The following is a 17,896-nucleotide window of genomic DNA, read 5'->3' on the forward strand; positions in this document are numbered from 1 at the left end:
CAAAAAAAATTTTAAAATTTTCCAATTTATTTTGGGAAAATTTTTTTAAAATTTTGATAAAATATTTATTTTAAAAATTTTTTTTTTATTTATGTTTTCATATAAACAATGGATGAGCTTCTGGACATAATAATTGCTTTCCCAGAAAAATTTCCTATAAGCGAAGAGCTAAAAAACAGTAGTAACATTAGTGAAAGGTAAGTACAAAAAATACAATAAATATAAATATAATATAGTATATTAATTAAAAGCATATTAATTGGTGTTTTCTCTTAAATTATTATTATAGATTATTGTATAAAGTTTGGAATAATATTGTTTTAAGAAAAGAAATTCATAAACATATTTTAAAGTTTATTGAATATAGGGTTGTAGATTTTGATAAATCAGGCTATAATCAGTTTAAAGATAAATCATATATAACATCACTTAAGTGGTGTAATGACCCACTACCAAAAAAAAATGAATTTCCACCTTTTTTGACAAATTTATATTTGTACCGTTTTAATAAAAGGTTAATTCCAAAAAATCTACCAAATACAATTACTCCACTCACACTCGCTACTAATTATAGAAAATTATTTTCACCCGGCACATTACCAAATAGTCTCACAACACCCAGACTCGGTCATCAACTTAACCAATCAATTCTACCCGGCACATTACCAAATAGTCTCACAACACTCACATTCGGTCATCAATTTAACCAATCAATTCTACCCAGCACATTACCAAATAGCCTCCCAACACTCACATTCGGTCGTGATTTTAACCAAGTAGTTCTCGGTTCATTACCAAATAGTCTCACAACACTCACATTCGGTGTTAAATTTAACCAAGTAGTTTCACCCGGAACATTACCAAATAGTCTCACAACACTCACATTCGGTGATTATTTTAACCAAGTAGTTTCACCCGGCACATTACCGAATAGTCTCACAACACTCACATTCGGTGTTAAATTTAGAAAAGTAGTTTCACCCGGTTCATTACCAAATAGTCTCACAACACTCACATTCGGTTATGATTTTAACCAAGTAGTTTCACCCGGAACATTACCGAATAGTCTCACAACACTCACATTCGGTGTTAAATTTAACCAAGTAGTTTCACCCGGTACATTACCAAATAGTCTCACAACACTCACATTCGGTGAAAATTTTGACCAAGTAGTTTCACCCGGCACATTACCGAATAGTCTCACAACACTCACATTCGGTGAAAATTTTAACCAAGTAGTTTCACCCGGAACATTACCAAATAGTCTCAGAACACTCACATTCGGTGCACTCACATTCGGTGCACTCACAATCGGTGTTAAATTTAACCAAGTAGTTTCACCCGGCACATTACCAAATAGTCTCACAACACTCACATTCGGTTATTATTTTAACCAAGTAGTTTCACCCGGAACATTACCAAATAGTCTCACAACACTCACATTCGGTTTTAAATTTAACCAAGTAGTTTCACCCGGTACATTACCAAATAGTCTCACAACACTCACATTCGGTGAAAATTTTGACCAAGTAGTTACACCCGGTTCATTACCAAATAGTCTCACAACACTCACATTCGGTGTTAAATTTAACCAAGTAGTTACACCCGGAACATTACCAAATAGTCTCAGAACACTCACATTCGGTGTTAAATTTAACCAAGTAGTTTCACCCGGAACATTACCAAATAGTCTCACAACACTCACATTCGGTCGTGATTTTAACCAAGTAGTTCTACCCGGAACATTACCAAATAGTCTCGCAACACTCACATTCGGTTATGATTTTAACCAAGTAGTTTCACCCGGAACATTACCAAATAGTCTCACAACACTCACATACAGTGCTAAATTTAACCAAGTAGTTACACCCGGCACATTACCAAATAATCTCACAAAATTCACATTCGGTGATTATTTTAACCAAGTAGTTTCACCCGGATCATCGAAGGTTTTATGAGAACGTTCCGATAAGGATAAAGCTTCGATGGTGTCGACTTATTCCAAGGTATTCAAAAAGTTTCCAAAGATACTCCGTACAAATATATGGGTGTCTACTTCAATCCAATTATTGATATAGACAAAAATCGTGAAGTAATTAACAGAGAAGCTATATCTAGGTTGCTATAGCAACAGATTATTCAAATCCGAATTATCTGGTTTCAATCTAGTCAGTACATTCGACTCACTTATTATAGGATACCTCAGATATTACTGGTTTTTAGACTTTTCCCTAAAAGACATTAAAGCACTTTCTACTGCTATAAAAGAAATAATGCGTTCTAATGGAATAAAACATCCATTCATGTCAAATGACTTCCTCCATTTACCTCGTAAATATGGTGGAAGGGGGTTTACAAACATAAAACAAGAATTTATGGTTTATAAAATCACTTCATTACTCAAATTTCATGAAAATATTAAATTTTCTGTATTTATAGGTGATGATTTTGATCTTTACAAAAATTCAAGTATCATGGTACCTCCTCCAACCAGAAGACACAGCCTGTCATTACGCCTCAGAACTTGGTTTTGAATTATCATTTACCGCAAATGGAATGTGGACCGTAACTATTCCAAAAGTCAATGACGATAATGTTACCACTTACACTGTTTACTCAAATAATGAAAATGCAGAACAATCTGATAAAATGTCATTGGCCATCATCAAACACTTTACCAATCTTCAACTATATAAACGAGTAAAAGAAGAGGAAGTAGGTGTTGCAAAGAAACGTTTGTGGAGAAGATTTCATGAACATTGGATACACTGGATCAAGGGTTGGACCCATATCCCGGCTCATATCGAAGCAACATTTTGGGAAGCAGTTTTGTCGTTATTACCAAATAGAATGTCATTAGTTCACCGTGATGCAAGTTCAAATGCTGATAGGAGATGTAGGTTGTGCGCAAGTGCTGATGAATCAATTGAACATTTAGTAGGTGGATGTACAGGTATGAATAAATTCGGTAGAATCACCCGTCATGACATGGTTGTTACTGAAATCATAAAATCACTTACTAAACGTTATGAAATCCCCAACATCACAAACTTCAAGGCACCCATCTTCTCAAACTCTTTAAACAATCAAACCATCATCAATGTTGAAATCTTATGTGATGTTTGTTTTAAAAACTCTGACTCAATACAAAATAAACCTGATATTGTAGTCATTGATAAAGTAAAACACATCATCCGTGTTATTGATGTATGTATCCCTTTCGATGGTACAGTGCCCGGATTATATATTTAGACCCCCCCAACTTTTTTAAAATGGAAATGATAATTATTGAATTAATAGATCATATTTAATATTTATATAATGACCTCTAAAATAAATCATATTACAAGATATTGATTTATTTACTAAAAATTAAAATAAAAAAAAAAAAAAAATAGGGTCTTAATATTTAATCCGTTTTTTCAATTTCAAAAATTTTTTTTGTTTTTTATTTGTTTTTTTTTACAATTATATATAAATGATTATTATTATTTAATATTTAGTATACCCTCCATGTGCTTTTAATATGGCATCCATTCGGTCAGGGAGTGATTCATATAATGATTTTATAATTGATTTTTCTATTGAATGAAATGCATCTTGACATACCTGAACTTGGTCTTGTGATGGGTTACGAAACATCTTTTTTGATACCCTTTCTTTAACAATTGACCAAAGATTTTTAATTATATTAATATCTAGACTGTAGGGTGGTAATGGATAAACTTGTATATTATTTTCTTCAAAATATTGTTTCACTATCTTTGCTGTATGCGAACTACAGTTGTCATGACAAATGATTGGCAACCTCTTAGGCACTTTATTTATATCTGCATATTATTCTAAATTTATTTGTGTATCGTTTTTTATAATATCAAGATATTGTTTAGTTCAAAATCCATTTGATAAATGAATAAATAAATTGGACCAAAATAAAGAAAATTTCCCAAAAATATTTAATTAACCCCACCCTTTCTAACATTTGTCTTGATACGTGATTCTAGTAAAACATTAGTGTCATAAGCCCAAGAATACCTACCATGGTTATTATTTTTATATTGGAACTTTACTTCATCCACAAACATATAATTTTCTAATTATTCCACAAAAAAATTTATATGCACAACTTCAAAAAAAATCTTTTTCTGCTATTATGTCTAATCATTGAAGGATTCTTAACTTTCTTTTTATATATTATGTTATATCTCTTTAATATAATTCATACTGACTTGTATGATATTGTTCCAAATCCATTTTGTTCATACCAAATTATACTTTATTTTATAATGTTAAATTTACTATTTTAAAAATTGAAACATAAATCACGTTTATCACGTTCGTCAAACTTTATTTTCTCCCATGACGTTTACCGTCATTGATTGTGCCTGTTTGTTCTACCATTTCTAATGTATTTGCTACTGTTGATTTATACACTCCAATTTTTTTGCAATTTTTGAGTTCGACTTGTGACCTATGTTTTTATATGATAATATTGAGTATGGAACTTCATCACTTAACCTCATTTTGTTTATTTACTATATATAATTTTTAAACTTATACTAACACTTAATTATTAAATTAATGATAAAAAAAATATAAAAATTTTAAAAATAAAAATGTGGTAAAAAATATAGAAATTTTTTTTTTTTATTTTACCCACACTCACTCCTGACGATTTATTTTTAAATATTAATTATTATTGGCGGTAAGGTTCGTCATATATAAATTATTATTGGTAGATCTTATTTTATAAATGATTTAATAAAAGTTGGGGGGGTCTACATATATAATCCGGGCACTGTAATATGCTGTTCAGACAACATGAAAAACTATTGAAATACGAATACTTCAAGAAACACTAAGAACCAATTCAAAGACCCAGATGGCAGATCATTTGATGTACAAATAATCCCAATAGTCATAGGTGCATTTGGCAGAATTATAACTAAAGAAGTTCCCACACTGAAAAAGATATAACTCTCACCATCAAATCTCTCAAAGATTGTTTAAGTCTACCACTTCCTGAAAACGAAAAGGTACATTTGTTCAAAAAATTACCAAGAAAAGCAATAATTGGTACTATCCTCTCTCTTCAAAGTTGGACCCAAAAATTTAAATCTTCATAATAAGATATCAATTATCAATTTTTCAAATTCTTATATATTTAACTCCCCCCTCTGCTAATTACTTTGTTTGCCATATAATTTTAAAAAAAAAATATCTTTTTCCTTAAACATAAAACTAAATAAAGTAATCAGTCATGATTAATATTCTTCTACAAAATAGTCTCACAACACTCACTCAAATTGGAATAACTTATTTTTTTTTTTTTTTAAATGTAAAAAATTAATTTATTCGAAAGACTTAATTTTTTTTCAAAATTGGAATAACTTATTTATTTTTTTTTCTTTTTCCATATTAATTTAATCTTTTTTTTTTTTTTAATATTTTATTTATTTTATAAAATCAGATCTAACTGTAATGTAAAGGTTAGTTAATTCATTAACATATTATTAATATAAATTTTTTTTTCTAATAAATTATAATATATTTTTTTTTATTCAAATATTATTATTTTTATTGTATTTTTAAATCAACATTAGTTCTGGTATGTATTTTATTCTTTTTGTTTTAATCGTTTGCCACGAATTTTTTTCAAAGTGAATGGTTAAAGTAAAGGTTAAAACCAATTTTAATTCATTTTGTTTATTTAATTTTTTTTATTTTTTTTTATATTGAGTGTTCTGAGACTATTTGGTATTTAACTATTAGTCATGAGCTGACCACTTTATTTATAGTTTTTTTTAGTATTAATGTTATGTTTTTACTTTGTTTAGGAATTCATTGATTCCCTTGGTGCGGACATATTGATACACCTCCGGAAGAAAAAGTGGTATAAACGGGTAATAATATTACTATGGTATAAGGACCACTTTTTTTCATAATAAAATACCACCTTATTCGAAAAAAAAAAAAATTCCAAATTATTTTTAGAAAAAAGTTTTGGGTCTAAATTTTAAAAAAAAAATAAAAGTATTAATAAATAAATAATAACATGAGTTTCATTGCTAAAATAATATCAATATTTTATGTATAATAATTATAAGGTAATTATTATATTGGATCATTGAAACATATCAAATATCGTGTATAATAATTATAAGGTAATTATTTTATTGGATCATTAAAACATATCAAATATCGTGTAACATTCAAGAATATTAAATATAATGGATCATTAAAAACTATTAAGTATTGTGTAACATTCATAATATATAAAATATTTTGGGTAATTAAAAATATTAAGTATAAAAATATCAAATATTATGTCCCATTATAATATATCAACGATTATTTAGCATTAAAACATATCAAGGGTTATTTAATGAAAATATAAAGGATTATTTAACATTTACAAAGAGTGGCTAATAATAAAATATAAATAAAATAAATAAAATAATGGTGTTAATATCATTTTATTATCTTTAAAAATTAATTATAAAATCTTTAAAAAATTTTTTTTCTTTAATTTTTTGGGCATTATTTTTTTTTTTTCAAGTTTAATAATTAAACTGAGAATAACGATAATTTTTAATCACTAATTACACTTGAAAAAAAAAAGAATAAAGTATTTTGGGAGCTTTGTTGGCTATTTTAGAGTTGTTTTTAAAAAAAAAAAAAAAAAAATTAAAAATAAATTTTATTTTTTTTAATTTTTTTTTTAATTTTTTTTTTAAATTAAATTTTTGTGTTTTAATTATAATATTCAAATATATTTTTTTTTTTTTTTAATATATTATTAATCATTGTTTTTACACTAATGTCTTTTTATTTTTAAACATATATTTATATAACAGAATATAAATAAATAAATAGATTATAATATAATAATTATAATATTAATAATAATTAAATAAATATAATTAGAAAAAAAAAAAATGAATAAATGGATAATGTTAATTGACCCAGCATCAATAGCAATATTACTATGTCCAATTTTAGTAATATGCTATGGAAGCTATAGATCATATAAATTTAATTTAGAGCATCATTTAATGATTATAGATAACAACGATGTTCCATCGTCATATCTATTAATATTTCCATTGCTTGGGTCAATATCTTTAATCCTATTCTTTTATTACCTGGATAATATGTATTCATTTTTAATATTTATTGTTTTCATTACCTCAATCTTTTCAGTAACTTTTGTTTTATATCCAATAGTACAATATTTTTTACCAAAGTTTAAAATTCATGATACTTCAAAAAGGTAGGATACTTTAATTATTATTACTCTAATTTTATTGGTGCCACTAGAATTATAGTTGGATTTTAATTAAAATAAATAATTATTTTTAATATTAATTTTTTATTTAAATCCAACAAATAAAACAGAGTCAAAATTTTAGACGAAGATGTTACAATTACTCTATCGGTATTAGTAGCTTTTTGCTTATCGGCTGCATTGACATTGTTTTGGTATTATTCAAACCATTATATGTTTGTAAATAGTAAGTACTTACTAATTTAACTTTTATATTTAAAATATTTATTTATTTTTATTAATTTTAAATTTTAGTTTTATCCGTTTGTTCGGGTATAACCGCATTATCATTTATGAGATTAAACAATTTAAAAGGTTTAACATTTTTATTATGGATATTTTTAATATATGATGTATTTTGGGTATTTTACAGTAGTTTCTTTTTTGGAGAGAGTGTAATGTAAGTTTTAGTTTCACAATTAATAATTATTAATATTTTTATATTAATTTTTTTTTAATTTTAAAAAATAGGGAAAAAGTTGCAATTAGGGTTTTGGATAAATTTTATTTACCAATGTTAATAACATTCCCAAAATTTTTTGGAAATGGGTTTTCATCATTAGGTAATGGCGATTTTGTATTACCAGGTATATTTATGTGTCAATTATATTTTTTAGATAAATATTATAATTTCGATACAAGCGGAAATAGTAGCGAATATCAATCATTACCACAGACTATTAGAAGCAGCGCAAATGGTAATAGTTTAAATAATAACAATAACAATTTTAATAATAAAATAAAGGTTTGGTTCAAAAATTTAGGATATTTCAAAATTTCAATAATCGGCTATGCATCAGGGTTAATAATTTCATTATTTGTTGTCTTAATAACAGAAAGTGGTCAACCAGCATTATTGTATTTAGTTCCAACTGTCACATTACCAGTATTAATCACTGCAATCAAAAGAGGTCAACTTTCAATCATATTCAAATCAATACCCAAACCTAAACAAGAAAATGACATTAATGATCACAATCACGGTTTTAATAAAATAAATAATAATAGTGTTGACAATAATAATATCAACGTCAATTATGACTAAATTAAGAAATGTAAAGAGTATTTATGGCATAACCAAAAAAATAAAAAAAATAAAAAAATAAAAAAATAAAAAATAAAAAAATAATAAAAATAATAAAAAATAGTTTATTTTTGAAAATAAAATTTTATTTTATTTAAAAATTTTTTTTATTTTTTTTTTTTTATTTGTTTTTTTTTCAAATAGGGAAGTTATTCTATCATGCGAGAATGATATTATGAACTTTTATGGTTTTTTCGGGATTAACAACCCCACTTAAATATAAAAAAAACGAGAGAATAAGAGAGAATACATTTTTTCAGTTCTGGCATACACCCAAAATAATGAAAGTGTGTTAGTTAAACTGAAAAAAAATAAAATTTTTTGCATACCAAAAATTCGTATTATAAAATCTATAATTATCTATTGATTTTTACAGATCACTTCTATATGTAGAATATGTTACATATTTTGAAAATAAATTTTTTTTATTTTTTTTTATTTTTTTTGATTAAATATCAACGAAAATCTAATTTAGATTAAAATTTTTTGCGTGAAAAAAAAAAAGGAATGATTTTATTTTATCATCATTAAATTCATTATCACACTTTGCAACTACAATAAAATTTTTCAAATAACATTTTATTTTTTTTTTTTTTTTTTTTTTTTTTTTCAAATAATTTTATTTTTTTTGCAATATATTATAAAATAATTTAAACCTATTTTTTTTTCACTCAAACATTTAAAAAATAAAAAATTTATCTTTCTATTTATTTATATTTATTTATATATATATATATAGAATTTATATATATATAATTTATAAATATACATAAATATTTGTATAATTTACATTCATATAAATAAAAATAATATTATAAATTAATTATTTTTATTTATTCCCCCTCAAACTCATCGCGTGTTAGCGTAATTAAAAAAAAAAAAAGAATCAATGTACATATTATTTTTATTTATTTTTTAAAAAAAATTAATTAAATTTTCACCCACCTTTTTTTAATTTTTTTCATAATTTTTTCAATTTTTTTTATTTATTTTTTTTATTTTTACACACTCAACTTCATTATTAATTGTAATAACACTAACTTCTTTTTTTTTTAATAGATAAATAATATTTATTTATAATAGTATAATATATATAGTTTAAAAAATGCATAAAGTTGTAGAACGTGGCACAAAATCATTAATTAATAGTAGAATTAAAAGAAAATCATTTTTAAATAAAATAGTTCATAATGTAGACGATTTAATTCCACATTTTCAAAACGGAATGTATATTGGGTGGTCAGGTTTTGCAGGTACATCTTATCCAAAAGTAGTTCCAATCGCTTTAGCTGATCATGTAGAAAAAAATAATCTTCAAGGTAAATTAAAGATGAATCTTTTTGTTGGTGCTTCCACAGGTCCAGAAACTGAAGATCGTTGGGCAATGTTAGATATGATAGATAAGAGATATCCACATCAAAATGGTCATCATATTCGTAATGGTATTAATCAAGGTCGTATTAGATTCTCTGATGAACATTTAGCAATTTTCGCAAATGAATTAATAGGTGGTTATTACACAATGGATAAACCACATGGTAGTAAAAGAACTCTTGATGTTGCTATTATCGAAGCTACAGAAATTACTGAAGATGGTTGTATTGTTCCAGGTGCTTCTGTTGGTATCGTTCCAGAGCTCTTACAAATGGGCCGATAAAATTATTATAGAAATTAACACATCATTACCATCCATTCAAAGGGTATTCACGGATTTTGGTTTAAGGTAGATTTACCTCCAATTTACTAAACCCTTCCAAATTACTCGTCCCGATGATAGAAATTGGTGTTGGAAGCATTCCCAGTCGATCCGGAAAAAATATTGGGATTGTTGAATCCCAATTCCAGATAATACATCCCCGGGGCTCCAGAAGATGAAGTTTCAAATGCTATCGCTAATCATATTGTTGGTTTCTTTAAAAATGAAATTGAACAAGGCCGTTTACCAAAGAATCTTTTACCACTTCAATCTGGTATTGGTTCAATCGCAAATGCTGTAGTTGGTGGTTTATCAAGAGGCCCATTCGATAATATTTCAGTTTGGACTGAAGTTGTTCAAGTAAGTTACAGTAATTTTTTATTTAATTATTAAATTATTATTTATTTTTTACTAATTTTTATTTATTTTTTTAGGATACATTTTTAGATTTCTTTGATAATGGAAAATTAAAATTTGCATCAGCAACATCATTAAGATTTTCCCCAGCTGGTTTTAATAGATTATTTAATAATTGGGAAACCTATCAAAATAAATTAGTTTTAAGAAATCAATCAATTTCAAATTCAGCAGAGTTGGTCAGACGTTTAGGTGTAATTGCAATGAATACACCAGTAGAATTTGATATCTATGGTCACGTAAATTCAACATGCACTTTTGGTTCGAAAATGTTAAATGGTTTAGGTGGTAGTGGTGAATTTTTAAGAAATTCAAAACTTTCAATTGTTCATGCACCATCAACTCGTCCAACTAAATCAGATCCACATGGTATTAGCTCTGTTATCCCATTTGCAAGTCACATTGATCATCCAGAACACGATATAGATATTTTAGTAACTGAGCAAGGTTTAGCTGATATCAGAGGTTTGGCTCCATACGAAAGAGCAAAGGTTATCATTGAAAAGTGTGCTCATCCAATCTATAAACCAATATTAATGGAATATTTAGAAACATCACATTCTTTGGGTATTAAAAAAGGAATGGGTCATGAGCCACATCAATTAGATAAAGCTTTCAAATTCTATACAAATTTATTCGAAAAGGGTACCATGAGAATTGACAAATGGTAAAAAAAAAAAATAAAAAACAAAAAAAAAAAAAAATAAAGACTTAAATTTAAATATTAAGGAATAATAATTAACAATAGTTGTAATTTGTTTTTTTAAATATTATTTGTTCTTAAAAAATAAAGAAAAACTATTTTAAATATAACCCCTCCCCGACTGTTAAAAACACTTTTTTTTTTTTTCTTTTTTTTTTTCTTTTTTTTTTTCTTTTTTTTTTTCTTAAGGTTTAATTTTTTTATTTATTAAAGTTTTTATAGTCTAAAACATATTTTTTCTTTTTTTAAAATGATAAAAATTATATTTTTATTTATAGTTTTAATATTGTTTTCAAAGTTATGTAGTTCAATAGAAATAGTTTTGGTTGTGGATTTAACAAGTAAAGTTAAATATAGTGGTTTTAATTGTGGGGGTTCAATAGAGATAGTAAATGGTATTCAAAGTAACCAAAGTTTTCCACCTTGCACGTCTATTACTGATGCTGGTCAAAGATCATATGGTTTTAATCAAGATTTAAAATATAATGATTCTTCCTTATTGATTTTATTAAAAAACTATGATGGGAGTGTAATAAAAACTAAAGATAATCTAATAATAAAATTAAAAAGTTATTGCTATTTTGAAATTAAAGTAATAGATAATCCTAATATAACAATTACAATGGAACAGACGAATAAAGGAGAAAAAATATTTTTAGATTATTCGCTTGAATATAACCTTGTTTGTACAGATTATAAACCTAGGGTAGTTTTAAAAAATATGAAATTAATTGGTTGGAACTATGCAATTATTATTTTAAATAATACAGATTCTTATGTAATTAAAAAGGCAAGTTTTGAATTTTCATCCATTATTGTTGAAGAATCAGTTTTTTTTATAACCTCTCGTAATACAAATTATCAAGGTAAAACAAATATTATTATAAAAGATTCAATATTCAAGAATTTGTATACAAATTTAATGGGGTTTATTTGGTCTCAAAACAATATATATTTATATAATTCCACATTTAATAACTATGTATCCCAAATCCCATTGATTCAAGCTCTTAATTCAATTTTATATATAGAAAATTGTAGGTTTATTAATATTAATATCCCATCTCTATCCCCAATGATTTTAAGCTATTCTTATCAAACTACAATGAGTTATATATATATAGAAGGTTGTGCGTTATATAGTATTATTTATATAGAATGTATTGGTGACCAAACTAATTATATTTCAAATGTAATAATCTCAAATAGCCAATTTTTAAATAGCAATTTAAAACCTTTTATAATTTTTAATAGACCACAAAATGGAGTTTTTATAATATCAAATAATATAAATTCCCTTCCTTTAATATTGAACAATATAACTTTTTTGCCCAATAATATTGTTGTACCCCAAAACAAATTTTTTTTAAATTCAAACAGTTTAAAACTTTTAAATATTTCAAATTCAATAATATCAAATAAAGTTCAAAATTTAATTTATGGTAATAGAACCCAAATTAATTTTTTAAACGGAAATTATATAGATATAAAAAATTTGGTAAACGGTTCAAATAATATTATTAATTATTTTTATAGAATACATAGTGCTGTCCCTAAAGAGTTAAACAGCATTCAATCATGTTCAGAATGTGATGAGAATTATTATATTCAAGAAGAAAAAATAGAAACAAATGTAACAGAAACTCCAACAATATCAAACTCATTTTCTAAAGAAAAAATTTCAAATAGTTTTAAAATGCTCTATTTAATTCCAATTATTATTTGTCCCATTTTGCTGATTTTTTTTATTGGGTTTTTTGTAAATTATAAATTAAAAAAAGAAAAAAAAAATAGGTCAAGTACTATTTATAATAATGGAGAGGCAACAATCGAGTTAGATGCTGTCCCATCCTAATAAAAATTAATTATTTTTATATTAAAAAACTCCTACAGATATATTTCTCTATTTTTTAGGATTTGTATCTGTTTTTATAACCACATCTTTTTTTTAAAATTTTTTTTTTTAAAATTTTTTTTAATGTGAATATATAGAGTAATAAAATAATTTTTTTACTCCTTCATTATGTATTTATAAAAATATGAAGCTAAAATATTTCATTTTGTTTTACTTTATAGGTTTATTATTTAATTTTATAATTTCTTTGGAGGTGTTAATAAACATTGATTATTCCTCCATAATTATTTATGAAAATTATGAGTGTGGAGGAACAATCTATTTTTATAATGGGGTTGCAAACAATTCGGTTGTTTATCCACCATGTAGGTCATTTAAAGATGCAGGAATTAGATCGAGACAATTTCAATCTAAATATGGGTCAATGTATTCAAATACCTCATTAGTTTTTTTATTAAATAATTATGATTCAAGTTTTACGATTAAAGAAGATGTTTCAATAGGTGAAATTAAATTTTATTGTTATACTGAAATAAGGGTTAAAGAAAATCCGGAATCCATAATATCAATTGATGGAAGTACAGCAAATAGCCCTTTTATTACCTATTCTAATGAAAAAAGCGAAAAATGTTATTTTTACCAAAAAGTTAGACTTAGAATTAAAAATATAGTTTTTTCAAATTGGTTGGTTAGTAATAAAGAAATTTTTTATATAAATAACTATTGTGATCAAACGATAAACTCTGCTGCCATTGAATTTTCCCAATTAAAAACAGATAATATATATTCTTTTATTAATTCTGGACAAGTTTGCCAAAATAAATTAAATATATTTATTTCAAATTGTGATTTTGTTAATAATAAAAATGAAGATTTAAAACTATATTTTATAAAAAATAAAGACAACATGGTTATTAGCAAAAGTAGATTTGAAAATATAAAAACAAAATCATTTATAATCGATAACAGTTACCGAACAACACTGGATGATTGCTACTTTAACAATATAAATTTAGAAGCATTAATGCCATTATTTTATTCAAGGGATGGGGTTATAACAATGAAAAATATTTTAATAGAAAATAGTTTAATGGTTTTTTTATTTCTTCATGAGTTTGATAATGATAATGATTATTATCAAATTATTTCAAATTTTACAATAAAACAATCAAGTATTTTAGAAAATTTAGAATATTTAAAAACAGATATTGGTTATGATTTTAAACATGGAATGTTCATATTCGAAAGCACAGTACCACAAAGTTTTAAAAGAAATTTTACTCTTGATATAGATAATTTAAATATTCTTTCAGATAATAAAATCCCTATACAGAAATCAATATTTTTTTCACATAATAATGGAATATCAACAATCAAGTTAAAAAACTCTTTCATCTCAGATAATGTGTATCTATTATCTCAGTTGAATGGTGTTACTATAGATTTGGTTAATAATAATAGTATTAATTCAGGATTATTAAGCATTGGAAGAGATAACAAAATTTTATTACCAGAAAATATAACTCAAGAGAAAAGTTTTTTTACAAATAAAATAAAATATTTGTGTGAAGAATGCGATATAAGTTTTATTAAAGGAACTGGTGACAAGATAGATACAGAAAAAAATGATAGTAATAGTAATAGTAATAGTAGTTTGGAAAAAGAAAAAAAAAAAAATATTTCCGACAGTATACCAGCTGGAGATTTTAAAAAAAAAAACTTATTATTATTAGTATTACTCCCAGTATTGTTAGGTTCTGTGCTAATAGTTTCAGCAGTTGTTTTTATTGTTATTATTAAAATAAAAAAACATAATAATAATGATAATAATAATGAAATCCAAAGATACGAATATGCAACAGGTGAATAAAATAATTTATAAAAAAATAAAAATAAATAATAAAAATAACAATAAATACTTTATTTTATTTGAAAATAAACTTTACTCTTTGACATTAATAAAATATATATGTATGTTGATTAAATTTAAAATAATCTTTATAGATTTGAATTATCTTTTTTAATAACTGAATCTTCAGATTTTGTTAAATCTAATGAGCTTGTGGTTTTTAAATTTGGTTGGGAAGAGTGCAATGTTGGTGTTGTAGAGGTCGGGGTGGAGCTAATACTATTTGTAGAGGTAGAGGTGGCATTAGTATTTGTATTGGCTTGGTTTGTTGCTGTTGGTATTGAAGAGGAGGAGATGCTGGTTTTTCTTGGTGGAGGTGAGGGTAGAAGTTCGATATCATCGACTAAAGATATTTTTTTGGATATTGATGTAGCTAAAATAGGAATTTTAATCTTTTTCGTAATTGTTTCAATTGAGCTACTACTGTTATTATGGTTATTAATACTATTGTTTATAATTTGTTTTTGATGATCAAAAATAGATGGTGATTTTGAAGAAAAATCAAAAACATTATCATTTGAGTGACCCCAACTTCCGGCTCTTTTTCTTGGTTCAACCATTTTTTCAGAATCTATTGGTCTTGAAAACTCTGTAATTCTTTGAAGGATTTCGGTATATGGTGAATCCAATGTAATGTTTGATGGTGAAGGTGATATGGATGATTGCTGTATTGATTTGTTCAAATAGGTACTTGGTGAGTTTGATGTAAAATTTGGTGTTAATGAATTTGATGGAGTAAAGGCACTTTGATTATTTTTAATTATTGAGGATGGTGAAGCTGGTAATTCAGAGTCTATTAAAGGGTTCATTATCCATTTCTTTGGTTTTTCTAAATCCTCATCAGATTCATTATCATTAATATTATTTAGTTTCAATTTAAGTTGATCATTTGTACTATTTACATTAACTGGGTTTAAATTATTTATAGTATTTGTGTTACTATTACCAATACTATTAATTTTGTCATTATTGTTACTATTGTTATTACTGTTATTATTGTTGTTATTATTATTTTGGTTATGATTATTAAATAAATTATCAGTATAGCTTCTAAGTGGTCCTTCTTTAAATGGAGTTGGTACTATACTTTTTCTTATTGATGGGAAAGAAAAAGCGGCCTGAATAACTTTGGACATAGCAGCTTGTTTAATTTTGGATCTTTTCTTTTTAACCTTATCACCAACGATACTATTTATTTTTTCGATAAAATAATCATCTCTATATTCTTCGCTATATTGTGGCCAAACGAAAAAGAAATCTTTTAAGTATGATAAAGAATTTTTATCAACTGGTTTTCTTTTTGGTGGTGGGTCATCGATATTGTTTTCATCTTCTTCCAAATGGTTAATTTTGAAATAAAATATTCTTGAGTTTGTACATTTGTTTGTGACCTTATGAAATGTTACTTCGTCATAGCAGAAAGTGAATTCATGTTCTATTTTCATTGTGCTTTTATTTCTCCATAATACTTGAAAATTCCTTACACCAATCTTTAACAATGATAAATGACCAATTTCTGATAGAGGTGTAATTAAATTTAACTTGGGTCCTGACTTTGGTGTTTCACAAATGCCGGCTGGGAATTCTACCAATATCTTTGGCGATTTATATAAAAATAAGATTGAAGTGCTAAAAAAATATTTTAATCTTTCATTAAATATTTGATATTTCTTTTCACTATTGCTATTTAAATCTGTTAAATTATTGATTAAATTGTTTAATTTTTCTGAGGTTTTTTTATTACTTTCACTCATGTTATTATTATTATTATTATTATTATTATTATTATTATTATTATTATTATTATTATTATTATTTAAGCTATTATCAATATTTTCATTATTTGTTGTGGGTATAATTGTATTTGTGATATTTGCATTAGATGTTTCAAACTCTTTTTTATCTTTTCCCTTTTCTTTGTTTTCTTTGTCATCACTATTACAATTGATATCAATTTCATTATTATTTTCCTTTAAATCATTGGGTGTGGTTAGTAATGTTGGTGTAGTTTGTAATGTTGGTGTAGCTTGTATGGTTGGGGTAGTTTGTATTGTTGGTGTGGTTGGTTTGGTTGGTGTCGAGTCTTCTTTTTTAATAGAGCTTTCATGTTCTTTAATAATCTCTTTAATTTTTAATTTGATTTCTATTTCTTTTTTCTTTCTTTCTTTTAATTCATTTAATAAGGTATTAAATTCTTCAAGATCTTTAATTTTTGCTAATTCTTTTTCTCTTTTTTTATTTGGTGAAACTTTGTATTCGTTATTGTTTAAAGTGGCGTTATTATTATTATTATTATTATTATTATTATTATTATTATTATTATTATTATTAATATTAATATTATCTGTATTTTCATTACTATTATTATCATTATTTAAAGGGTTATTAATTTTAAATTCAGCATTACTATTAGAAACCAAATCTATAGTATCTGATTTTTTTAAAACATTACCAACTCTATTGGATTTTACACTTTCATCTGCACCATTTTTATTTTCATCCTCACTATCTGAGTTGTCTTCATCAGTTTCGTCATCACTCTCTATAATGTCTGTCTCTGGTTGGATACTATTATTTATACTAATTTTATTACCCCCCAATGGCCTATTCATTGGGAAATTGAATACTATGTTGTATCTAAGAAATTTCAATTTGTTTAAAATTGATCTATGATAGTCACCTCCTTGCCTTCTACACAATCTGTCAGCACTAGGGATTTTTGGTAAAGTTTGAATTGATTGTGGTGATATATTGTACATCGAGGATGCATAAGATGGTGGTGGAAATGGAAATTTTTTTGAAAGTGGATTATGAAGAGGGTTATGGGAGCGAGTTTGACGAGGTAGTACCTTGTGCTTGTACTAACGGGCTTTTTCTATGTGGCAATACTGGTTGTACTATCGAG

At 25.4% G+C, this 17,896-nt stretch overlaps 7 protein-coding genes across 7 annotated transcripts; 6 read left to right on the forward strand and 1 right to left on the reverse strand.

Annotated features, from left to right (window-relative positions):
- Positions 1–108: 108 nt before the first annotated feature.
- DICPUDRAFT_76064 (uncharacterized protein) lies at positions 109–1,958 on the forward strand (the record flags this gene model as incomplete). The annotated part of the gene is made up of 2 exons (XM_003285055.1): positions 109–197; positions 290–1,958. The coding sequence occupies 2 exons, from the start codon at positions 109–111 to the stop codon at positions 1,956–1,958; spliced, it is 1,758 nt and encodes a 585-aa protein (XP_003285103.1).
- A 315-nt stretch (positions 1,959–2,273) lies between these two features.
- Positions 2,274–3,252, forward strand: DICPUDRAFT_76065 (uncharacterized protein; the record flags this gene model as incomplete). The annotated part of the gene is made up of 2 exons (XM_003285056.1): positions 2,274–2,378; positions 2,440–3,252. The coding sequence occupies 2 exons, from the start codon at positions 2,274–2,276 to the stop codon at positions 3,250–3,252; spliced, it is 918 nt and encodes a 305-aa protein (XP_003285104.1).
- A 3,524-nt stretch (positions 3,253–6,776) lies between these two features.
- On the forward strand, positions 6,777–8,490 carry DICPUDRAFT_91440 (uncharacterized protein). The gene is made up of 4 exons (XM_003285057.1): positions 6,777–7,273; positions 7,399–7,514; positions 7,583–7,727; positions 7,799–8,490. Exons 1-4 carry the CDS (start codon positions 6,939–6,941, stop codon positions 8,370–8,372), a joined length of 1,170 nt encoding a protein of 389 aa, XP_003285105.1. The 5' UTR covers positions 6,777–6,938; the 3' UTR covers positions 8,373–8,490.
- A 1,026-nt stretch (positions 8,491–9,516) lies between these two features.
- On the forward strand, positions 9,517–11,195 carry DICPUDRAFT_76067 (acetyl-coa hydrolase; the record flags this gene model as incomplete). Its single annotated transcript, XM_003285058.1, has 3 exons — positions 9,517–10,033; positions 10,280–10,467; positions 10,542–11,195. The coding sequence occupies 3 exons, from the start codon at positions 9,517–9,519 to the stop codon at positions 11,193–11,195; spliced, it is 1,359 nt and encodes a 452-aa protein (XP_003285106.1).
- A 282-nt stretch (positions 11,196–11,477) lies between these two features.
- Positions 11,478–13,082, forward strand: DICPUDRAFT_76068 (uncharacterized protein; the record flags this gene model as incomplete). The annotated part of the gene is made up of 1 exon (XM_003285059.1): positions 11,478–13,082. The coding sequence occupies one exon, from the start codon at positions 11,478–11,480 to the stop codon at positions 13,080–13,082; it is 1,605 nt and encodes a 534-aa protein (XP_003285107.1).
- Positions 13,083–13,266: 184 nt separating this feature from the next.
- On the forward strand, positions 13,267–14,952 carry DICPUDRAFT_76069 (uncharacterized protein; the record flags this gene model as incomplete). The annotated part of the gene is made up of 1 exon (XM_003285060.1): positions 13,267–14,952. One exon carries the CDS (start codon positions 13,267–13,269, stop codon positions 14,950–14,952), a length of 1,686 nt encoding a protein of 561 aa, XP_003285108.1.
- Positions 14,953–15,080: 128 nt separating this feature from the next.
- DICPUDRAFT_148981 (uncharacterized protein) lies at positions 15,081–17,750 on the reverse strand (the record flags this gene model as incomplete). Its single annotated transcript, XM_003285080.1, has 1 exon — positions 15,081–17,750. One exon carries the CDS (start codon positions 17,748–17,750, stop codon positions 15,081–15,083), a length of 2,670 nt encoding a protein of 889 aa, XP_003285128.1.
- Positions 17,751–17,896: the final 146 nt, after the last annotated feature.

This window comes from Dictyostelium purpureum (assembly GCF_000190715.1).
Source record: "Dictyostelium purpureum unplaced genomic scaffold DICPUscaffold_38, whole genome shotgun sequence".
In the NCBI taxonomy this organism is placed as follows: Eukaryota; Evosea; class Eumycetozoa; order Dictyosteliales; family Dictyosteliaceae; genus Dictyostelium; species Dictyostelium purpureum.